Below are 26,170 nucleotides of genomic sequence, written 5' to 3'. Positions count from 1 at the left end.
ACTTAAGTTAATCTTTCATTCTTACTGCAAGTGGCAGATTTCAAGAAGTTTTACCTCATGTGAGGTCTACCTTTATCGCCAAAAAGGCGAGAAATGAGTTGTTACCGATTTTGGTATTATGTTTTTCAATTATGCGCGTAAAACTAAAAGTTGATGTATAATAGCGTTTTGTAAATACTTAAATATTGTAAAAGTTATTGTATAAATTTTATTTAAAACATTCTGGCACGAAAGAAGTTTTAGTCTGAAAGACTTTTTGAAATGTAGTATTTCAATGTAGAAGAATTGGCACTTTCTTGGAAAAGAATAGAAGTTAACAATGTACTACTAATGTATGTTTTAAAATGCGTAAAATTAACGGCATGTTAATATGTCCTTATATACAATGTGAACTGTTATTTTAAAAGTTAAGAAATACTGTGATATGGTAAAAGTGAAAGTAATGCCAAAAATTTTAAACTTATTCGTCTGACTGTAAAAAGACTAAATTATGGTGAATATGTGTTAAAGGTTGAATGAATGTAGTTAGGCTGTCTGACGCTACACTTCAGAGTTAGCCACTTTCAGAATAGTACCTCAGGGTTTAGACTTGAAGATAGGGTGTGTAACGAGGTCTTGTCATGTTGAATTTTAACACGTTAGTGTTTTGATTGTAGGAGGCAGTGTTGAACACGTATACATAAACACATTCGTGTTTGGTGTTCTTTTACAACACATGTCAGAGAGCACGGGGAGAGATAATTAAAATAGTCATGAATGAAATAAGAATGTTAAGAGAAATATAAATATGCATGTTACTTGCCATTTCATTGTGTAACATTTCATTAAACTAGCTCTGGAAGGAACCAGATTTGAATAAAAGCTCCTGTTTAGATGCAGTACAGATGAAAAATTGGGTGTCCATGGAGCTGCTATTGTAAAAACAAAAAAAATTTTTTTTTAATTTCTAGTTTCTAGTGAGAAATGTTTGTAAAAGATTGGCCTCGCGTTAGATTCTAGAGCTAAAAGTTTTCAACAAGGTCGTTTTAGACCTCAGTTTCAAACTAATTAACTCTGGCGGGAAGTATGTAAGGATCTTAAGTTTTACTAACGTTTATTTTATTTTAAATCTTTACTATCACTTCTTATTTTCTACTTCCGGCCAGAATTAAAAGCGTTAACTTATTTATGCAAAATTTGTCTGGCGAACGCCAAGTACTTAAGTTGTGGCTTTTTGCCAAGCGAGAGAGAGGAAGGAGTTAGTCGAAGCAGGCCGCTTACCTTAGAAGTTTTACTCAGTTGCTGGTTGCCTTTCAGGCCAGAGGTTTAACCCTCTTGATAATTTTAAACGTATTGTAGTGTTAACAGTTCTCTGTACTACACACGGCTTCCCTGTTAATATAAGGCCAATCTTCCACGTTTATTATTCCAAAGTTAAGTTAGAGTTTAGTTATATTTTTATTCTTACGTTCAGACCACAAGTAGTTGTCTCTGTATTCCGAAGTACGAAAATTATTGTAAAGAGTGAAAAATAAAGGGTTTTGTATACCCTTCCTGTGTATCTTGTCTACTTCCCTCAGTTATTGAACATAGCTTTAGTAAGCTCCCTGTCATCCCTTCCGAGTCAGGTCTGTGCATGTTCGCAAAGAAAGTAAGACGGAACATTGAACCTGATAAGTGTACTATTAGTATCTTCGCATCATGTATCACCATCATCACATTACATCACGTATATATGAATGGAGAATTGTGTGTTACTATCAAGTTACGCGTGCCTTAGCATCAACTGTATGCTACTATGAGTCTCATAATTTTTATGTGCACCATATTAATGTTTATTTTCTTCATGTGTCTGCATCATTTAATCGTCTGCATCGTTTATATGTGTACTATTTGTCATCGAGTATATGTTCTGCATATATGTGTGTACTGCATCGTACAGTGTGAACTATTAGCACCATTACGTCAAGTACTCTTGTCACTATGCTGTAACACGTATCTTTGTATGCTCACATGTGTGTTACTGACTACTATTACTGACTTTATTGCATCATGTACTATTACCATTATATTGCATCCTGTATATCATTGTATCATGTACCTTAGTCCTTACTTTGCATCTTGTATATCTACGAGTTTTCTTGTGCGTACTATTATTATCATGGCTTCATGAACTACTGTCATCACATTGCTTCACGTATATATACGTGCCTTATTGAGTGTCCTCTCAGTATCACACGCGCTGTTTGAATAATTACGTGCTATTAATGCGTCTCATAACATCATCAAGTGTTTCGTTCGGCCACATTATTTAATTGTCTGCATCGTGTTTATCTATGTGTGTTCGGTGTTTATTTAGTTACGTGTATTTTAGGTTATCTTAGTGTACCTTTTTGTGTTTTTAGTGCTTTATGTGTTTCTTCATGTTTTTCTTTATATGTTTCCATTTATGTTTTATGTTTATGTCTTATTTTGTTCTACCTCTGTAACCATAACCTACAGTTGTCTCACGTTCTTACAATGTACTACATGTAGTCTAGCCCTTGTATGGCTGTGTTAACTTTTAAGATCCTAATAAACTCCCGGGGCGGCCTCATGGGGCTCCAGGGAGTTGTTGCCTCTACACAGTGGAGGACGCGGGGTATATGCCTGTTTACCTATGTTAGACACCAGGCGCCCCCGTCCTCCGTCACCTGTCACCTGCGGTTGTTTCACTGGCTCCACCACCCTCCGATCCATTTCCAGCATAATCGAATTTTCCTGAAAATTCAGTTTGGCCTTCGCGGCCTTTAAAAACTCCATGCCTAAAATTACTGGACTCTGTAAATTTTTGTTCACAAAAATTAATACTTTGAGGCTTTCATTTTTTACCTGTATTTGTAATGATAATTTCCCAATGCATTGACAGGTTTTTCCTTGCGCTGCTATAATTTCTGTGTTTTTATTTTTAAATAATCGTAACCTATTAAAATTCTTCTTAAAAATTGTATCACTCATAAAATTACCTTATGCCCCTGTGTCGATGAGGGCTTCTACTGGTACATCGCCAACCAGGACTTGTATAATCGGTAATTGTGAGTTCTTAACCACGACCGTATTTAGGTATATTCTTGAGGGTTTTTTCCGAAACTTCCGGGGTCTGAACCCTCGCTTTTACAGGCCCCTCTACTCGTTTAAAGCTTTCCTTTCAACTTCTGTCTTCTGGGTACGCGGACGGTTGTTTTCAAATTTCCTTTTTGGGCCTTGACCTTCGATCTTCGATGAGTTGGCTTGATAGCTCTTTCCCCCATAAGAGCGATTTATGTTTCCGGTCTGTTGATTTGAGGATTGCCTTCGGTGACCTTGAGAATACGACGCCCCTCTAGATTTTTCCGCTATTCTGCGGTTTTGGAACTTGACCGCCAACTCGAAGAGTTCCTGCAAGGTGCTTGGATTTCGGATCCGTCAACTCTTCTATATTTCGTTGATAAAAACTATATAGCTCGGCTTCTAGCTTTGCTCGGTCTTTCACTATGGGGAAGGCCTTTAATAATGATCTTTTGAAACTTTCAAAGGTATATGTTTGGCCGTCAAAGGCTCCGAATTCTCCTAATAAAAATTTACCTATATTTTCCCACCATAGTGAGGCCTGTCCTCTTAGTGCAGACGTGGCAATGACAACTTTTTGTCTTTCAGGCACAGGGTATAGCTGAAAATGATTTTCGAGGCCGTCTAAAAATATCGCCACCGAATTTTTTCCGTCGAAATTGACGTTTGGCTTGATTGATGCTCTCATCGTATGGACCAGGTATCCAAATCCTTCTAATTGGTTCGCCATTTCTTGTTGTTGGAGTTGTATAGGAGCTTCCATCCAGTTTTCGCCCATTTCAGTTCCTAAAGTGTTCACCTTGTCAGCAACAGTAGTAGTGACTGCTATGAAGTGGAAATTACACAAACTCTTAAGAAGGGTTTAACTCCCTTTTTATTTCACTTTAGAAATCACAGATGCGTTCACTTGACGCTCACAAACTACGCCGACCCGGCGGTGTAACAAAAATAGAAAAGTACAACTAAAAATAAATGACAGGATGCATAAATAACGAAATCAGTACCTACGAGGCTCTATAATCGTGACTAACGTACCGCGTTCTACGATACAGCTGAGATTCAGGAAACTTTCTGATTAAGAATTTGAAAGATTCAACGAACTGTCGAAATAGGCACACAGGCCGAAACGCGCGGTTCTTAAACTTTCTACCAAGCAACCTTCACGCTCGTGATTCAAGAAGCACACTTACAATCTCGTTTCCCTTCTATTTAACTCAAACTACTTCTGCTAAAATTTGAATACTCTGGCATTGGCAACTCTAGGGGAAAGTAAAGGCTTAACAGGAAAGATAGCTTAAAATAAATGTTAGTTAAAATAAATATAAACCCTACAAGCTTACAAATGATATAGTGGTACAATAAATCAATAAATAGATCGATAGTAAACCAATTAATATATAAGACTTGTACACAATATTTTACCGTTGTTTTGATACAGTTGTAAAAATAATTGACCTTTCGATGATATAATTGTTTTTCAAACCGAACTGCATCCAAAGCTGACTAAACTCCAACTCTTGCGAAAGAAAAAGTTAATACTGTGATTGAATGAAACACGAATTTATACGTTAGCACGATCCTGAATAAACTAAATTATTTATTCATTGTCTTTAAATGATCAATCAATAGTCATATGGCACAGACCTTTCACAGGACTTGCGCGAAAAATTAATATCAGAAATTTTTCAATAAGTTTGTTTTAAGCAACAACTATTCTTTACTCAAATCAGAAAGTTTTAGCTACAGCCCGTTATCAATTATTCGAATTCCACTTACCTGAAACTGTTCGCATTAAAATAATTTATTTTATTGGAGGGTCGTGCAAAGTTAAGATTACTAATTTATTTAAAAATATAATAATTATTTTTTTCGATTAAAAGGCGTGGAAAAATTATATAAAACTACATGTTTTTAAAGCTATCATCTTAATTTAAATGAATGTATGTAACATATAGATGCTGACTTCAAATTTTCTGCAAATTTCTAAGCGTTAAATACTAACGGACAGTCGTTAAATATTGCAAGCATACCTGTTCTTTTTACTTTTACGACTGGAATATTTCCTTAGCCATAACGTATACTCTTGACATTAAGAGTTTGTAAAATTTCATTTCCCATTAGCTAACAAAAGTACTTCAAACTAATTTCATTCTAACAGGAAAAGGTTTGTGTTTTCAGTTAACTCTGCTATCATACAATCTATACCTACTTTTCGAGTTTATGCCAGTTAATGTGTGTATGTTTGACAGCTTAATCTTTTAAGCAAGCAAATATAAACGTGCGGTGCATAAAACAAGCACTAGAATAACATGAATAATATTGAGGTAAACAAAACCTAGCAATGTAGCCAACAAACAAACTTAATAGTCATTATCTTGGCGTTCATCATTTTTTTCTTAAATAATAACTTTCTTGCTATACTTGAAACTTAAATTTCAAGCAGGCAATACATGAGGAACGCTAACTGAATATTAAACTAGAAATTACATATTAATGAAAGATAAAATATTTAGGTATCAGACATATATAAATAGAATATGTATTAGCTGAGTGTGGGTCATAAATTTGTGCTCAAAGGATAAGAAATGGAGAAGAAAAAACACCTCTACTGTGTATTATTGGAGTATAGTGCTCAGCGTATTAATGCTCATTTCTGAAGTGTCAGGTTCGATTTCCGGCATGCACATAATTAGCATTTTAAAGAGGTTCCACCCTCTGACTGAAAAAGTCTCTACAGTTGGTTGGTGAAACCTTTTCACTAACTAGGATCAGTCCACTGAGAATCTCTTGCCCTCTCAATTACAGTTATTTGTGTTTGAGTAAAGTTATTTGTGTTTGAGTTTAGGCTGGCATACAGCTAAACGTTAGCTCTTTTCAGCTCCTTAAAGATTCCCAGGACGGGCATGACGAAATTGGAGAACCTGAGTGAAGTTTTCTTGAAGAAAAGGTCGCAAAATAGAAGAAAAGAGACAGCGTTATACTCTGTGGAAAGCAACATCTGATAAGTACTGATAAGCAGACGGTAGAGCTGGTGTCATCTAATAGTGCTGAAATTTTCTGATCTGGTGGGAGAAAACATGTCCAGGACAAGATAATGTATTACGTCAGCAAATATGTACAAGATGCAAAATTCAAAATAAGGTTGCGTAAATATATACAAGTACCTATCAGAGGCAGAATAAATAAAATAAGTCCATACTGGTGTAAAGTCTACACAAGCAGTGATGTAGGTCAGAGGCAGTTAAAAAATACGCAGAAATTAAAATATACTACTAAAAATTTAAGAATAGATGCGAAATTTGTCCAAATACTGTACAAGTAGAAATCAGCCTATTTCAGTAAAACTGTGGGAAAAGCAATTTACGACAGACAATAAACAGAGTTAATAAAGCGCTATAGCCAACTAGTAATTTTGGATTCTGAGCTGGTGAGCTGCAAAAGGCCTGATAAGAAGATCCTCCTTAAGAATCTCATAATTAAGGTGCTCCGAGAAATTCGCAACATTGCAGGTTGCAGATTTGCTGAAAAAACGTCGTTCAGTTTGTTAAGGTAATCTTCAACGTATTCAATTTTTAAGTTTCTGTGCAGAGAATTCTTTCTGACAAAGTACAGGGCTCAAGTAATGATGCCTGGAAATTTATTTTGAATAACTTGAAATGTTTGATGTCATTAGCTGTGGCATGGGCCCAGGCGGGAGAAGCGTAGGAAAAAATAGGACGGATGATGGACGTGTAAATTCTTATTTTTCTTTGTAGACTGAGTCTTGTGGTACTCAAAAGGAGGAAATTAAGCTTGAACATGATTTTTAGTGTTTTCCTTTAACGTTCCTGATATGGTTTGACCATGTGAAGGTAGAATTTAGTGTAACACGCAGATATTTGGCGGCTGTCATCAACGGGATGTCGGTACTAAATAGAGTGATCCCGGAGGTGATGGGGTCAAATTTTTTTTTTTAATTTCCTGATGAGAAGCACTTTGAATTTGGCTGGATGTATGCTAATCTTCCACTTACGACACCAATCTTCAATGGTAGGGATCTTGTTCTGAATCCTTGAGATGGCATGATTAGGGAGCTTAGATTTGGCGAGAATCGCCGTATCATTGGCGTAACAGGCAAGAAGCATATTGTGGTCATCTCGTAGACTGGGCAAGTCATTAGCATAGATAATATGCAAAATCTGTCCTAAAATACTTCCTTGTGGAATTCCTGCTGAGATGACCTTGGGAGAAGAATAGGAGTTGCTGTGTAGTACAATAAAAACCCTGTTATTTAGGCAGGACTTGAGTATCAGGATCAGCTCACGAGGTAGATTTATTTTAATAAGCTTGTAGATGAGACCCTCATGCCAGACGCGGTTAAATGCTTTGGCCACATCTAGCATGAGGACCGCAACACTGAGCTTGTTGTGCAAGGAAGCACCCACGAAATCGCCAATTATGGTTAACTGCTACGTAGTCGAGAGTCCCTTACGGAAGCAGTATTGGATATCACTGATGGCATGCAAGTACTGTTGAAGTCTATGATAGATAATTCTTTCAAGAAGTTTTGCCAATGTAGACAGCAGACTGATGGAACGATAGCTAGTAGGAGAATTCGGAGACTTGAGAGGTTTAAGAATCATGAAAATGGATGCTTGCTTCATGGAATGGGAAAGTAGCAGTTCCAAATACAGACATTCAAAATGTTGCATAATGTAGTGATGTTCTTATGAGAAATATGGTTAAGCATTTGATTGGTGATGCCATCTAGACCTGGAGCTTTACGGGAAGGAGAGTGCTCGATAATGTGCTTAATTTCAACAGGAAAAGTAAACTTCATGATATTTTTGAGGGAGGGAGAGGAGATCCATTCGTTGACAAATTTCATAATTTCTTGATCAGATGTAGGATTTGTGGGAAAATTATTTGGTCTAAATTGATCTTGGAGAAAATCAGCAAAAGCTTTAGCTTTTTCGTCGTCAGTGTAGGCAGTTGAATGCTCGCTCCGAATTGATTGGGAGTGGGGCCTGGTCGTTTTCAGCATACGAACGTAACGCCAAAAGGAACCATCTTCTAAATTGAGTTGGTCGATCTTGTTCTGCCAGAGGTTTGATCTATGTTCGCTAATAAGATGTTTAATTTTGAGATTAAGTTGATTGATTTTGGTCTTCACATCAGCATTCCAGGTGCGATTAAAATTTTTCCTGAGCCTGTTGCGTTCTTTAATAGCATTCCTGATGTGCAGGGAAAGTTGACCATGGTAGCGATCCGTGTTACATGTGGTAGTAGAAGTTTCAAGAAAGTTGTGAAGATTGCTAGTAAGGCGATTAATTGCTTCATCGATGTCTTCATTAGTACTGAGACGGGAGTTGTTGGGGGAAGAGGCAAAGGCGAGATTCCAGAAAAGGTTCCAATCCAGGGTTTTCTTTGCAGAAGATTCCTTGAGGATGCTTACTCCTAACTGGGCTATCACTGTCACTTGATCTGATGATAGGTCTTAGATCACATCAAGCTGCATCGGGATGTTGCTGAGAAAAAAGGTCCAAGATTCCGTGCCTGCGATTTAGAACATTCGGCCTGCAAGTGTTGCTGTCAGGAATATGCAGATAAATAAGGTTGTTTAGAATGTAATCATGAATGATTTTACCGTTGCCGTTAGAATGTCGACAGCCCCATTTCACATGCTTGCTATTGAAATCTCCACCAATAAAAGTAGGATGCTGATTGAAAAGCAAATAGTCAGAGTCCGTTAAACGATTATCAGGTGGGTTATAGAATGCACAAAAAATAATTTTTCCATACTTAGGGAGAGTAACATATACTTTAACTGCCTCATAAACTTCTGAATTGTCCGTGCTTATTAGGTAGGAATTCAAGGAACGTCTTACATATATAACTACGCCACCTCCCCAATTATGAAGTCTGTCACACCTGTAAGAATTGAAATTCGCCATTCTCAGACTGTATCGTGGCTTAGCATGCGTTTCAGTAACCAATGGTAAGTCAACATCATGGTTGATCACAAACTTGTGAAATTTAACAAATTTTGTAGTAAGGTTACATTCATTCCGTAGGAGAATCGTGCCTGTAGAAAGCCCTGAAGGATGTTTATCCATGATGTGAGTTGGGTTGGCAGTTGGATTAGATTTTTCATCATTAGATTTAAGATGTTTTGTTAAGTTTTGTATGCTCAAATCCTTGAGCATTGATAAGAGAGAGATGAGGGCTCCCAGAACTTGCTTGGCTTCGGAAATCTTACTTACAATAGCAGCTTCCTGTCTGTGATATGGATCAACGCTGGCATTAATGACCACACGATCCGAATAAGTCCGTGCAGTAGGACGGTTTGATTCCTGACTGTTTTGGGGAAAATTCACAACCACGATAACTGGCCGTATGTGGGCCCTGACAGTGGTGCACCTGGGAGGCTCATGCTGGGGCTTATCGCAGTTTCGAGATTCATGATCCATACCTCATTTAACGCAACGAGGCGGATGACGGCGTGTAGCTTGAGCATGATGGAAGGACTGGCAACGGAAGCACTGTGTGGGACCGCGACGACCTCCGTAAATATCAATACTGATTTTCATGTACACTGCTCCAAAAAAATGCGACAGTTGTATATCTCCCGTTCTACTGGGCCGACTGACAAAAGCCACATAAGGGAATTTGCCAATGATTAGAGCTCTGTGCTTCATTAGGATTTTTCTTTGTTTTACAATGCGTTTCAGTTCTCACTGTGGAGTTATACAAGGATACTAAAAAAGCGACTATTTCACCTCACGTGAAATAATCTCCCACAGTAGATGAAAATTTCCGGTCGCTAAAGTTAAGTTCCGCATCTGGTCTGGTTAATGTACGACGTCTGCTCGCTAAAGCATGATATCAATATACATGTATTCCGTGGTATGCAGAATGCATATTTTGTAAAGGATGTGCATCTTTAATGGATAACAAACCGCTAAAATGAAGTATCAATTATTTTGATACCGGCTAATGGACTGGAAATCGTGGATTCTGCTATGGAACATGAATGTATCGGACATCAGACATCGTTGGTGGTTCTTGAGACATCAACCGCTAGGAGCTTTGACCTCTAGTTGGCATTGTACTTTGAGGCCTTTGGCTGGAAATAGAAAGATTTTGCCCTAATTTAAACAAACAAGAAAATGTTATCTTCTATGTGGGAAGTGAGAAAAAGAAAAGAAAAAGAAAAATATATATATGCGAGAAAGCTGTAAAAGTCGAGCTGGGGAGTTTCGTTCGCTAACGGCAGAATTGGGAGAATGACAGTGCCGCTGGTGCCATCTGGCTGGAACGTGAATATGAATTAGTTTCCCTTAAATGCCCTCAATGAAGGCATCCATTCGTTAACGCAGTTACTTGTCAACTGTGTTGCTATGATCCAAATACTCCTAATTCTAATTTACAACATTAAGAGATTATTGGTCGATATGCATGCTTTTGATCCTGCGGTATTTTCAAGTCATGTAAGAATTGAGACTTCAGTCAGTAGTTGTCAATTTGTAACACGTAAAACGAAAGTTAAAATGCAACATTACACGTAGTTTATATCGCTAATTTATAATGTATTACGATATTATTTATAATAATATTGAACATTTTAAATGCCATTAAGGTTTAAATATTAAATTTATTAATTAATAAGATCTTTGATTTTGATTAAGGTACAGTAACACGTCGAACAAGTATCAATTTAGAAGTCAAGCAACAAAAATCAGGGTTATGTTTTCAAATTTTCACAGTGGAAATTTGAAAACATGAAGCTGATTTTTGTTGCTTGACTTCTAAATTAATCTTTGATTATTATTTAAACAAAGGATATACTCTTCAGAAATAACCCCAGTAAATATATCATTTTTATACAAAAGAGTACTTACGTATTATCCCATCAAGCGGCTAATTTATCCCGTTGACAGTCATAATTAGCGCGAATCAGCACCAGTTGTAAATGACCATGTCGTTTAGAATTTCGCAGTAATGATTGCCCATTGGTGACCGTTGTTGAAATCTTCGGTAACGTCGATGGGAGTACCCCAAGAAGTTTACAGTCTAAATGACTTCACTAAGTTTACAGCATGCTCATATACTTTGTTTATTTTCTGCTGAAGAAAAGTCTTTAGGCTTCAGCAAAATATATAAAACTTGCATGACGCTGTTAATTCTGTCATTCATTTTATCCCGACTGAAGAAAAAGCAATTCTTTCTCATAGTATAAAATCGAAAGATAAAATCACTTGACCAATGGTAAGGAAAAGAAATTAAATTTAACAATCATCGAAATACGCTTTCAGTAATATTATGTTTTTTTTTTTTTTTTTTTTTTAAATTTTAGTTCCTTGTGGGGCAGAAAAGTGTGAAAATGGTGGTATTTGCAAAGAATTGCAAGTTTTAGGATTCTGCGAATGTTTACCAGGAACTACTGGTGATTTCTGTACCGAAGTTTCTGCTTGTAGGGATAAGGTTTTATGTGGTTATGGCTCTGATCTGCGATGTGTTTATGATAAATTTAAACAGAAAGCTGCCTGTGAATGCTTAAATTCTAATACAGACTTCAACTACCTCACGAAAACATGCCGTAAGTATTCCATTGTACTTAGTTCTTTCACTTCTTTCAATAAGATGTGGAATATAAGCTTTAATTACATCATTCAGAAACAGATAATGGATTATTTAAGTTGGAATATTTTACTTAGTAAAATTGTTTTTTTATATTTAAATTTTTTTTTCAGTAAACAATTAATATAGTACAAGAAATGAAATTTAAGAAATATATAAATATATTAACAAAGAATTTATGCGAACTAAAAAGAAAAATGAAAATTACTGTTAACCTATATTCCAGGTATTAGGAACTGGCTTCGGTGTACCAGTTGCCGTCGGGTTAAGATATCTAAGAGTTGGCCGTTCGGCCTGGGTTCGATCCCCTGCAAATGCGATTGCTCCATATGTGTTTTCGTAACGTGTAACGTAGAAACGACCCAGATTTCCTTAGAAAGTTCTCCAAGCTGCGGAAAATAAATCTTCCATTACATTAAATGCAGGCATTGTTTTTGATAAGTTTGGCATTTCTTCAAACTCAGAAAACATTTTTAGATTCCTTAAGTGTAATTTGTTATAAGTAGATGTTTCTCAATTAAGGATACCTTGCACTAAATAAAACATTTTGCTGGAACGATAAACACTGACTCGAAAACATACTGAGGTGTAGGAAGCTTTCAAATATTAGCAATAAAAATTCAGCTATCATTCAAAATCTAAGCGTGTTTTAATTGTTTACTGTGTCTGAATATCATGTGAATTACGTGGTGATGCAAATATTAAGTAAAACGTACGCAAGAATGAGGTGTTTTAAATATACCGACATTAAATAAGATGTTAAACTAAAAAATATATATATTAGAGCAATGAAATAATAAACAAGATAAAAGAAACAATTCTGGCAGATTTTCCAAGTGAAACGTATTAAAGAAGGATTTAAAACCTGAAAATGTTAACGGCTGAGGAATTATTTATTAACACGGGACAAAAACATTGTATGATTTCTTTGATGTCAGAAAACGTAAATTTCTTTAAATTGGAACTGCGAAAAACTAAGGAAAAAGAAGTGAACTCTTGAATATAAGCAGACTTACTGTTAATAATATAATTTCAAATTACCCTAAAACAAATTTGGTAGATAATAAATTACGAACAGGTTGTCCAGGCCGTTTCACTGATTGCAAAACAAATAGTGGGTCTTGGAAGTATTATTCGTAATTTTAAATCCAGTGCAGTTAAATAGATTTTTAGCAGCCCAAGAAATACCTAGCAGGTCTGCTAATAAAGCAATTGTTAGAAATGTTCTAAGAAAATGCAATTTCCATGGTTTAATAACTAGAAGCAAACCACTTCTGTATAAAGTTAATCGAAGGAGAAGATCTAATTTCGTTTAAACCTGTAAAAAACCCACACATTGTTAGAATTCGATTATATTTCTAAATTCAATATTATGGGACTCGTAGAAAATAACCAGGGCTAATATTCAATATTGAAGTTCAAATGAAGAATCCTTCTTAGAGGCGTGAGGATTTTTGACGCAAGAGACATGAGCCCTCTCCGAGGCTCGAACCTGGACCCTCGAATACGCGCCCGAGTATGCTACCGCTACGGCACGAAGGCATGCAAAAAAGAGAGATAAAATACCTTATATGATCCCCTCTCAAAGGGCGATTCGGAATTAGGAGACGCAATCGTCAGATCCTGGTTGTGAAGAATCATCCACCTCCTTTTTAGTCTGTTTTTTAAACATTCACTGTAGAGTCGTTAGATTATTTTGAGGCAGGAGAAATGAAATATACAGCTCCCTCCCCTGGGCTTAACAGTATTATATTTCTTTCATATTATAGCTCAGAATGCACAAAATTTATATCATTTAAAGAATTATCTAATCGTTGCCACATGTTCTATTAAAATACTATAATAAAGCTAAAACGATGTATAAAAGAAATTAAGCAAACAAAACAAAAAAGAAATAGTTTTTCACAGAAGACTCAGCATTTCTCATCAATTAATTTAATTCTCACTTCGCGACAAGGCAAAAATGCATAAAAACGCTAAATATCTGTATTAAAAATTACGAAGTAAATCTTAAGCACTTTTTTCATCGAAAAAATTCCAGAAAGGATTAAGCATGATTTAATTCGCAATAATAAATGAAGGCGTTAGCTTTGTTGTTGCGAAGCTACGTTTCTCTAGATTGGCAATAAATCTACTACTCTGCTGTTTCTAATGTAAAAAAGCAATGGCCGCCATCAAAAAAATTATTAGGCTTAGCGGCACTTAAACAACTTTAAAATTGTTCGTAATTCTAAAATTATTGCATACAGATTTACTAAAGGCATAAAAACCTTAACCGAAAGATAGGAACAATATAATTCAGTCATTTTTTAAAGCAAAAATTGTACAATTTACAAACATATAAGAGTAAAGAAACTGAGATCACTGAGCTGAGTAACAGAGAGGATATACATAAAAATATATTTATATACGTTTGGCGCGGCCGATTGCAACCAAAATACGAGGTGCACATTTACATGTTATAATAGTCCTGTATGCAAAATTTCAACGTTCTGAGGCTACTCGTTTTTGAGTTGTGTGAGATACGTACGTACATACGTTCTCACAAACGCCACGAAAAATTCTCTTCAGAATTCATTTTAAAGCAGTTTTATAATTTTTTTGTGGAGGAAAAGAGTCTTTTATTCTGTCCTTACGTACAGATATTACGCAGAAACATCGTTAAATTGCATTCGATAGCGGTCAAAATGGATATTTTTGTTGAAATATGCTGCCTGAAACTTTTCGCGATTACAATACTTCCTTAATGCCTACACTTTAATTTTATTGAGCATAACTCAAATCTTTTGCAGAATTAATAAATATAATTTTCAGAATTAATTAATAATAATAAATTTGCAATTAATAAATTAAATCTTCCAGGGGAAACGAATTTTTAGAAAATCTTAGCACACAGTGGGAAAAAAAGGAGTAAATCTCTATCAAAATCCTATAAAATAATGCCTAGGAATTACAGATGAATCTATAAAAACGGAAGGAGATCCAATATATTATTCAAGTGCATTTAGAATGCTTTGAATATCTTTACCTACTTAAAAAAAATATGTTGGCATGCACCATCAACTTGTAAGATTCTATCCTGTGTACTTTTAAGTTACAGTTAAAGTTGAAAAATAAGAACTGGTAAGCGAATAATCACTTGAGTTCGTGAGACTAAATAAAACTTGAGAAGGGTTAAAGACCCTTTATATTCCAAATTAATTTTACAGAACTCCTCCTTGAAGTTTTACAATAAAGCCTCCACTCGAGCTTGAACTCAAAAAGTAAAAAATTAACTAATCCTAACTAAAACGATATAGCCTAAGCTATGAAGATTGTAACAGAGTTGGCCCCTTAATGCTAAATAATTGCGAAGCTATCAAGGGGCTAAAGTATGGCGGAGCGTAGTAGTAGCTTAAAAGAGAGTAGCCTAAAAAGGCGGACGCGCGCTAGCCAGAATCATTGGTTCTCTCTAAAGAAATCAGTAGAACTTCTCATCTAGTAAATACTTCTCCTCATTTACATTCAAACCCGATTCGAAAAGTACGTTCTGACCGGAAGTTGTAAGCTTGAAATTAAGAAGCGATAGGAAAGTAACTTTAACTCAAAATTTAAGTGGTAGACAAATTAGTAACACTTACAAACTTTCTGAGTGTTACTTTCTCATTTGTGCTCAAGATGAGTATAATTTAATATTTGCTAAATATTAGATTAAATTAATTTTAAGAATTTTCGGTTTCGTTTAGCCGTAAGATATGACATATATGAAAAATATTTCTCTTAAGTTGAATTTGGCCACTATTTGACAGGTTGCCACTATTCTATTGCCCCAGGAAAGAGTTTAGACTTGCAAAGAATTCGATTATCTTTATAAATGGCAGTAATAATATTATATAAGAAGAATACTGGGAATTTTGGTTTCATATTTTTAGTCTCTGTACCTGACGCCGATTATTATCAGCCAGGTGGGTTGCAGCACACTCGTAGATTACATTACATTACTATTTGGCACGTTGTTTAGCTAAAGTAAGAAATTATGCATTAGAAATGATACGAATATTCCATAGTATGAAAAAATAATATGCATATAAAAGCAATTAGCAATACATATTAATAAATGAATTACTGCGAATCATATTAATACTGTTTATGTACGCACTAATGTACACTAATCGAATCACCAAATGACGCTGCCTACGCATTTAACTATGAATCTAACGACGTATCTAAATGCCACATCTAAATTTCTGCAAGCGGTGGTTCGGTTATAATTCTATGATCAAATACTCAATCTAGTTTTAAAAGGATTTATTAAATATTAAAATAAATCTAATCCTGAATCGAATCTAATGTTACATCTCATGAGCAGCGTTCGAGCTGCGTCATAACAAATCGAAAGTCAAGTTCTCAGTGTTGCCATTCCGAGGCAGAGACAGTTTGTTTCTAATCAAACCGGAACATCGAACATCGGCATAGTGAAAGTTTCTAGTCGAACCGGAACATCCCGGCCCCCGCTGGACGATTGTTCAACATCATTTGGAACTGGGAGTGGACTGATATTGGAGACTGCTCAACGAAAGATTCCATCTGAAGTTCTGAGGTCTACTACTCGTATTAGTCCATCTGGACCAGGAAAGGTTTTCCTCGATGCGAGCTAGTGTCCACTTCATGGGTGTCTTGTTTTTATCCTTTAACAAAACTAGTTTCCCCACCTTGAGATTGGATTTCACTTGATTCCATTTTGAACGGTTCAGTAAATGATTAAGATATTCCACGCTCAGCGGTTCCAGAAATTAGCTCTAAATTTTTGAATTAAGGTCCATCTAAAAGACAAGGACAAAGAATCTACAGAATCATTCGGTTCTGGTATCGACAAAAGTGGAGTTCCTATTAGGAAATGACCTGGAGTCAAAGGCTGAAGATCTGTTGGATCAGCCGAAACAGGTGATAGAGGTCAAGAGTTCAAGCAAGCTTCTATTTGTGTAATTAATGCATACAGCTCTTCAAAGTTTAAAATTGTCCTTTTCGTGACCGTTGTCGAAATTCTCTTCATTTATTTTATATTAGCCTCCCATAATCCTCCAAAATACGGGGAAGAAGGAGGAATAAATCTCCTTTTCATACCTTCTTTGGAAGTAAAGCGTTGAATGGGATCCGATCTACAAATTCTAAGATTTTATCAAGAACATTCTTCGTTCCCTTGAAGTTCGTAGCGTTATCACTCCAAACAATGGATAGTTTGGATCGTCTGGCAATAAACCTTCTAAGACATGCTAGAAATGCTTCAGTAGACAAATAAGATACTACTTCTAAATGAATAGCCTGTGTACTACAGCAAATAAATATCGCGATGTATGATTTTAAAGTAACCCCAGATCTTTTCAAATTAGGCTTGGTGATAACTGGACCTGCAAATTACAGTCCTATTCTTTCGAATGGTCTAGTTATTACAACTCTATTTCTAGGTAAGTCTCCTATCATTTGGTTTATGGTTTGGTTCCTTGTCCGAAAGCAAGTCATGCATTTATTTATAACGCGTCTAACTCTATCTTGTCCGAAAGGTATCCAGTATAATAGTCTAATAAGAGAAATTGTTGTTTTAACGCCCGAATGAAGAGATTTTTTGTGATAATAATCTACGAGTAATCCAGTGAAATGATGTCTTTTTGGTAAAAGAAGTTGATGTTTCTGGTCTTCTGAAAGATTGGAGTAACGTAGTCTCCCACCAACTCCTAAAAGTTCATCTTCATCAAGAAATACATTTAAGGATAAAACCTTACTAGGAAAATTTAAGGATAAAACCTTACTATTACTTGGAACTGATCGTTTCGACTGAAAACACTTAATTTCAGGTTGAAATTCAGAATGTTGTACACATTTGACTAGCACCTATGTTGCATTCTGTAATTCAGAAGCACTCAAAAATCTTTCTTTTCTTAATGGTGGACTGGTTCTGCAGTTGTTCTCAAACCTTAAACACCGCGCAGTAGTTCTAATCAATTTGCTAAATGACGAATACCTTTTAATGAATTCGTTCTCAAGGGAATTTTCACCTGTAGCTCTTGAGTTCACTACAGCTCCTCTTCGACCTTCAAGCTCTTTATTATCTTTGAAATCTCTTACTGATTCTGCAAGTTTAGGCCACGAATCGATGCTCTGTAATAGCCACTTAGATCCATGCCACCACATGTCACTATTTCGTAGTTCAGACAACGTTATTCCTTTCGTGCAATTTGTCTTCGTTCCTCTGGTCAGCATATCAGCCGGATTTTCATCTCCAGGGCAATAATTCCAGGACTCAGGTGATATTTTCTCTCGTATTTTCATTACTCGATGTTGAATGAATGGATTCCATTTACTTAAATCGCCCTTTATCCAATGTAACGTCACAGAAAAGTCTGACCAAAAATATACGTTCATGTGGAGTCTTTTCTCTAACTGCTCTTTCACATTTGAGGCTAATCTTGCTCTGATGAGCGCCCCCATCAGCTCTAATCTTGGGAGGGACAGCTCCTTCAGTGGAGCTACTCTGGGTTTGTAAATGACAAAACTACTTCCAATTTCACTGTCCGTCGTGACGTATCACAGGTATATCACAGTTCCATATGCCTTCTGACTTGCGTCGGTAAAGCAGTGCATTTGAATATCTCTCAATTCAGACTTGTTAGTCTTTCAGAAGTAATGTCGCAGAATGTTTGCATCCTGAATCGCTGACAGTTCATTAGTCCATTTTTCCATTCTAATTTCAAGGTCCAGTGGTAACGGATCATCCCAATCTACCCCAAGTTACCAAATTTCCTGCATTAGTATTTTTGCCCTAATAGTGAATGGACTTATAAATCCATTGGGATTGTAAAGCTTTCCAGTGGTTTTAAGAACTTCTCTTTTTGTCATCAGCTTTGTTTCCCATTGAGCTTGATTAGTTAGATTTTGTGATTCTATCTTCAGAAGGTCTTCCTTGTAATTCCATTTATATCCCAACACCTTCTATTCCACAACTTTTTGGATTTCACCATTTTCGTATTCGTCAAAAACTTCCTGTAGATTCTCACAATTTGTTTTCCATTTTCGTGTGTTGAAACCAGCAGCCTTCAATGTTATATCTAATATCTTCCTATATGAGTTTGGCTTCGTTTTCGTGTTCATTCCCACCTATTAAATCGTCTACGTATAAACATTCGTTCAATAGTTTAACTGCTTTCTGATTTGTTTATTTAGTATCTATGTAATGTTTGATAGTAGCGGCAAGTAAACATGGGCTGGATGTAGCTCCAAACAAAACGCGAGTCATCCTAAGTATTTTCGTGTTAGGTTTCCCATCCTCATCTGTAAGGTTATTTGCCCACAAAAATCTTACAGCATCCCTGTCTTCAGGTGACAGAGAAATCTGGAGAAAGGCTTGTTCAGTGTCGACAATGAATGCTATGCTATGTGTACGAAATTGTATTAATATTTCTAACAATGCTGAATTTAAATTAGGACCGGAATAGAGACAATCGTTTAAAGAATATTCGTTTTTCGAATGGCTGGATGCATCAAATACAACTCTCACGGGTTTCTCAGGTCGAATAAGTGACTGGTGAGCCATATAATAAATTCTTCTTGTTTCTTCAGAACTTGGATCAATTTCCTCGACTATGCCCATTTTTAAATGTTGTTCTATAACTGAATAATACTGCTGATGAAGCAGTGGAGCATTTCTCAACCTTTTAACCAGCTTATTAAAGCGAACCTCTGCATTTACGTAATTCTTTTTTAATTCTGACGAATTTTCATTCCAAAGGAGTTTAACCTCGTATCGTTTTTCTGTAAATTTGATAGTTCTGTTAAAATTCTCTAAAATGTCATTATCTATTTTACTAATTTCCTTCCCTTGTTCAATTCTCAATGTTTCTAATTTCCAAAACTGCTTTAACTGTGTTGAGACCAATTAGTCGTCAACAATAATGTCCATGTTTAACAATTCGCCGTTAGAATCAGTCCGGCCTTGAAGACACTATCCAAATATTTTGTTTCGGAAGCTATAAGTTTATTTTTAAAAGGTTTAAGTCTACCAGTTTTTACTTCATGATAGTAATCTACTCCAATCAAAACAGAAGTATTTTTGTCACTGAATTCACAAGAATCAGCTAACTGTAATCCTATTAATTTTTTGTTAATTTTGGAAACTGGGATATCAGGGAAAGGTAAATTAGTTGCACATATTTGGTTAGTTTCTAAAGCTTCAATTTCTATATTTAGGGATGGTTCACTTCTGTTTTCGAGTTTGACTTTCACAACATTGTAAGTTTGTTCTCTTGCCTGGTTAACCCCAAAGGCAAATATGGACAAAGTCTCCTTTCGAATAACAGGTAATTTACACTTTTCTGAAATGTCCCGAATTATAAAACTTCTCATCGATTCATTGTCTAATATAATACGAACTGATTCTAAATTATCCTTATCAGGAAATGGACGTATCATCACAGTGCACGTTTGTAGCAATGCACTGCGGAAAGCTTCGGTTTTCAATTGACTAATCTGAACATCATCTTTACTGGATGGAATTGTCGACACGACCTTGTTTTTCTCCGATTTGGTTTCGAGTTGGAAACAAATAGACCTATTGTGTTTTTATTACATATTTCGTACATTTTTCTTTCCTTACACTGCCTAATTTTATGCTGAGTTTAAGACGCAAGAAATATCGAGCTTGATCTTTCAAAATATTTCTTTCTCCTCCACGGTTTTAATTTCACCCCGTTCCGAATCGTGTAGTTCGTCACAATATATGCATTACTGAAGCAATATATTCATACTTTTTCGGCGAATTTTTTCAAACTGTTTATTGCATGTGTTGTTTACATTATCGTGAGCGGAGTGAAGACGATCGCTTGATTTATGTCTCAAGTTATGAATCATTCCCGCTCGGTGTTTTGTTTTTGTCTCTACTGTCATTTAACTGCGTAGCGCGATTCCACTTTCGTGGATTTCTATTTCTTTACGGGTAGTTCGGTCCGAGGTTCGAATCCCGCGAACGGGCTGGCTGCATGGGTGTTTTCGTGGTTTTCCCCATGTGTAACGTGTATACGAGCCAGTTTCCCTTAGAAAGTCCTCCACGAAAGGCATCCCTCCTCTTAGGCAGATAGCCCTAGTGTGCTTTGCCATAATTAAATACACCACAAATACTATTTCTTTACGAATAAATTCCATCATTTCGTTAACGTTCCATCTTTGGTCTCTGTTTCTACTGCGACTGTATTCTAATGTAATCTCTGATGGAATTAATTTTAACAATATTGGGTAACGTAAACTACCGTAAGTTTCTGTTACCACGTTCATTGACTTTAAGCATATAATTTGAGTTTCACACTGATCATATAAATTCCTAAGATTTTCTATACTCCTTACATTTCTAACAGAGGAAACATTTAACAGTTTATTCATGTGAGCATTTGTTACCAAATCTTTTCTCCCAAACCTGTTAGTTAACAATTCTTATAGCTGAATCGTAGTTCTCATTTGTAAGCGAAAGTCTGGAAACGGCATTATAAGCTACCCCACCTAGTAACGACTTTAAGTAACTGAACTTATTTACTTTCGATAATGAGTCATTGTTATGGATAGCTGCCTCGAATTGACTCCAAAATTCCTGCCAATTGCTAGAATCACCAAAAAATTTAGCGATAGTCAATTTTGGAAGGCGAATAATTTTATTATTTTTAAGTTTGGAATCTATAGCGGTTTCATTAGGAATGTTCATACTTTCCTTATCCGAATTTTCCAGTTTGTGTAATTCCTCGATTTTTTCCTTGCTCTAAATTGCAACACTTGTATTTTTTCTTCATATTCTAGAGCGGATGAAAGTTCAAGTTCAAATTTATCCTCTGCGACCTTCAAATTCCTTTCTATTTGAGTGTTTAAATCCTTCAGAGTTTTGTTTTTCATTTAATATGTCTAAAGTTTATTTTATTACATTTATGCTAACGTCATCTTTGCTTAATTCTATCTCGCTTTTCTTTAGTACCTTGGTCCTTAATACTTTGCGTTTCGATTTAAGCTTAGCGACAGGATGTTCCATAATTACTTTAAAATAAAAAACCGTATCCTACCTATTTGCAGTATTCGCATACTTCACACCGTGCTAATCCATACTTACGAATCCATATTTTCGAATATTAGCCGGCTTCCCGGCACGTCGCACCAAAAATGTTTATATACGCACTAATGTACACTAATCGAATCACCGAATGGCGCTGCCTACGCATCTAACTATGAATCTAACGACGTATCTAAATGCCACATCTAAATTTCTGCAAGCGGTGGTTCGGTTATAATTCTATAATCAAATACTCAATCTAGATTTAAAAGGATTAATTAAATACTAAAATTAATCTAATCTAGAATCGAATCTTGTGTTACATCTCATGAGCAGCGTTAGAGCTGTGTCATAACAAATCAAAAGTCAAGTTCTCACTGTTGCCATTCCGAGGCAGAGAAAGTTTGTTTCTAATCAAGCCGGAACATCGGCATAGTGAAAGTTTCTACTCAAACCGAAACAAATACTCAAACCGAAACTGTTGTGAATTTATTTTAGAAATACTGTGCTTAAAAGTTATAATGTACTTTCTCTACCCTTTCTGCACGCCTTCGTGGTGTAACGTATTCAAGAGGTTCTAGGTTCGAGTCTCGGCGAAGGCATTTCGCTCATTTTTCATGTATACAGCTGGAAAAAAAAAAAAAAAAAAAAAAACAATTGCTCTACATTGTGTTTAAAAGCGTTCCCAAATTACTATACATAACTCTTTTTAAAGGCCAAAAAGAGTAATTTTGAAATGGTTTTTACAGTTTTTTTACTGTCAAATATTTAATTAAACACGAATAAGCGTTAACTCGATTTATGAACATGAGATCTTTTTTATTCATTCTTTATAGCAGTTTATGACAATATTTTGTACCAAATGTTGAAACATGATGATATTGTTTACGACAATATTTTATACCTCATTAAAGTTTCTGTACTACTGGTATTATTGTTTATCTATTTCGCTTCTTTTTACAGAATGTGATTGTGGAAATAATGGAACATGCGCTTTAGACGTTTTCGGAGAAAAGGAGTGTTCCTGCAATGAAGGTTTTGCACAATTTAGTGGAGGGTGCGAAGGTAATAATAGGATAAAAGTATAAAAAAGTATAAAAGTATAATAGGAAAAAAGAAACGGTTTTAACATTAAAAGCTCTTTAAAAAAGTGTTAAAGTAATGTCGGAAAACGCGTATGGTGAATTTTGCAATAATGCTTGATAAAGAATAAACTAATTCCGTAACTTGTAATGTGTTATGGTAACGAGAGTCGTTGAAATGAAAACGAGGTAAATTTTGCATTTTACTACACAGGTCAAATCAAAATTAAGCGAAAAAGCCATTTTTTTCTTGTAGATTTTGAACCAATAGAAAATGTCTCTCAGTTTTTAGCAAATAAATAAATTTTAGCTTACTTTACGTCTTTTATCGATAAAATCAAGTGCCATTATTATTATCTAGTAAAGCATTAACTCGTTTAGATTACAGTCTGCCCACAAATACATACAGTTATGGGAGAAAATACTCAGTCCATTAAAAAGTATACAAATGAATATCCATTAATTCCACAAGGTTATAGATAAAAAGTCTCAGAAGCTTTCCCTTTCCACGTTTAAGGGTGTGAATCAAATTCTTGCTATGGTTTAAGCAGCAGTTCTTTTTTCAGTGGTTGAAAGCTACCTAGAAAAACTGGATTTGCTTTAAAACCATTCTCAAATTATTCTGTAAACATTTAAAATATTGTGAAATAAGATATATAATATATTTTGTCAAGCATTAGTTTTAAGCAGGCTAAAGCATTCCTGAAAAGGACTTCTTCACGCGCAATCGACGTCTTTATTGGAATCTTTTAATAAGTTTTGGAACATTACTTTACATTACGCTACTATACACTTACCGTCCTTGCAACGGACCAGTCCACGAGGCAAAAGATCATTGCCATGAATTTCAAATAAAATCGATATAACTTCACAACAGTTTGAGCAATGCACTCCTATTAAATAATTTTTAATGCTACATTTAACGTGCTTGTGTAGAATGATATTGGTTCATGCCCACTGTATACATTACTTGCACGTTATAAAAATTATTAAATCATATTTTAATCCCCAATTGCAACCTTTGGAAACTTTGGGATATTATTGCGAATAATGAAAGATTTTTCTTGCCTCATATAACATAGCTAGTGCAAAGGTATGCCATCTTTTAATAATATATTTACTTAACAATATAGTGAAATAATATGTTTTAATTAATAAAACAAATTTTCCTAAGATCACGTATTACATGTCTCCTTTATTTTTCCTGTCGTGTAAACAACTATTTCAATTTTATATTTTTATCCTCATTTTACTGTATGCGACTCTGGACATTATGCAATGTGTTTGTTTGATAGGAATGGAACAAAAAAGTGCATGTGTAGTAAGGCATTTAGAGAACTTAATGGAATATGCATAGTTAGTAATATTATGCAAATGAAAATTCTAAGACTAAGGTAGAGTTCAGAAATCTAATATTATGAAACTGGCTGAATTTATGCTTTTATTCTGTTTTATTTTTGTTACTTTTTATCCCAAAGGGCTATTAATTTCGTTTTGGCATTTTGCGTTGAAAATTTTAAATGTCGATTCACTTTTCAAATTGTTGCCACCAAATATTAGAGCCCTGTATTATATTTAAATAAATTAAATAATGAAGAATTTGCATAAATGTATGTATGTTTTTTGCATTGTAATAAAACAATGGTGCTTAGAGCCATCAAATTTTGAATAGCGTACATTTCCATCCTAATATGGGCATCTGTAAGCCCGAATTTGGAGTTTATTTTACTATATATTTCATATTTTGTAAGACTTTTAACGAATTTTTGATAAACAAAGTCAACGATTTCAAAACAAGCAATGGCAACACTATACGAAATTTTAAAAAAATAATAAAAAAACAAAATCTGAAATGTTTCAGATTTTAAATTACGTCCAAAGGGGCGTTTTTTTAACATTTTGTGTGTTAGCTTTCTTTATTAAATATCATGTTCCTCGCACTTAAACCATAAGATCCAGTGCAACAGCAATATCGCAAAATAGTTTTAAAACGAGCATATCTTTAGAATTTCCGATACAGAGACTCACGCGCTGGAGATAAAAATGTTTTTTCTGCACAACGTTGCCATTGCTCGCTTTGAAATCCTTGAGTTTGTTAATCAAAAATTCGTCAAAGTTTTAAAAAATAGGAAATCGATCATAAAACAAATTTCAAATTTCAAATTTGGTCTTCCACATGCTCATATTCGTTGGAGGATTACGTTATTCAAAATTCGATGACTCTATGTACCGTTGTTTTATCACAATACGAGAAATATACATACATTTATGCAGATTTTTCATTATTTAATTTCTTCAAATATAATGCAGGACTCTAACATTTTGTGGCAACAGTTTGAAAAATAAACCGACATTTATGAGTCCGACGCAAAATGCCAAAACGAAACTAATAGTCCTTCTGGATTCAAATCCCTTTGGACTAAAAACATTTTCATCTCTAGCGCGCGAAACTTTGTTTCGGAAATTCTAAAGATATGCTCATTTTAAAATTATTTTGAAATACTGCTGTTGTACTGAATTTTATTGTTTAAGTGCGAAGAACATGATATTTAACAAATAAATGTATTACACGAAACATTAAAAAACGCTTCTTTTGTCGTAATGTAAAATCTGAAAGCTTTCAGGCTTTTTTATGTTGTTATTTAATTACTTCAATGAGTGCGCAGGAATGACAATTAATGAAAGCAGTAGAAACAGAGTAAAACATGTGGTAAGAAAAAAAAAAGCAAGAATAAACACAAGTAGTGAAAACAACATCAGAAAGTTTTAGATATAAACCGGAGGTTATTGCCCCAAGAGACTTTTAGCCTCTCAATGTCTAGAAGCATCAGTATATCTATAGAGAGCTCGGGCAGAAACGCAGGTGATGTTGGAACATAGACTTTTTTTTTTTTTTTTTTTTTTTTTTTCGTAGTACATGGAACAGGCAGCATCAGTCAGAACACTAATACGACACAGAAAAAAAAAAAAAAAAAAAAAAAAAAAAAAAAAACGAGCAGCCTGCAATCATGCCTAGTAAATAGTCGTAAAGCATCCACTGCCTACCGTCTTGGTTCATGAAGCACATATAAAACAGATTTTGTTTCCATAGTTGGTTTTACAGGTTTGTTATTAAGTTTGCACAGAAGGCATCCTGGTATATTGACTCATAAATTGTTTCATAGATAGTTTAGAATTAAGGAAAGAAGTTTACCGTTTTATACAGTGCATCAGCATCGCGCCCTTTTAGGCAAAGAAAATCCGCCTGATCGTTGCTATGTAAATTACAATAGCCAAGGGTCCACTGCAAAACACTACGTTTATGCCAAGATCTCAATGAAATCAGAATTTCTGACACTCGAAGCTC

At 35.1% G+C, this 26,170-nt stretch overlaps 1 protein-coding gene across 1 annotated transcript in view; it reads left to right on the top strand.

Moving 5' to 3' along the window:
- LOC118188345 (uncharacterized) overlaps nt 1-26,170 on the top strand; it is a 101,698-nt gene that overhangs the window by 45,564 nt on the left and 29,964 nt on the right. Inside the window, exons 4-5 of the mRNA XM_085821468.1 lie at nt 11,402-11,644; nt 22,706-22,807. Coding sequence (XP_085677594.1) covers nt 11,402-11,644; nt 22,706-22,807 — 345 coding nt within the window. The remainder of the gene's footprint in view (nt 1-11,401; nt 11,645-22,705; nt 22,808-26,170) is intronic.

The sequence above is a fragment of the Stegodyphus dumicola genome, chromosome 1, assembly GCF_044657685.1.
Source record: "Stegodyphus dumicola isolate Sdum_Otavi_A_Nest chromosome 1, ASM4465768v1".
In the NCBI taxonomy this organism is placed as follows: domain Eukaryota; kingdom Metazoa; phylum Arthropoda; class Arachnida; order Araneae; family Eresidae; genus Stegodyphus; species Stegodyphus dumicola.
The sequence above is the reverse complement of the archived record's forward strand: the minus strand, read 5'-3'. Positions and strand labels throughout refer to the sequence as shown.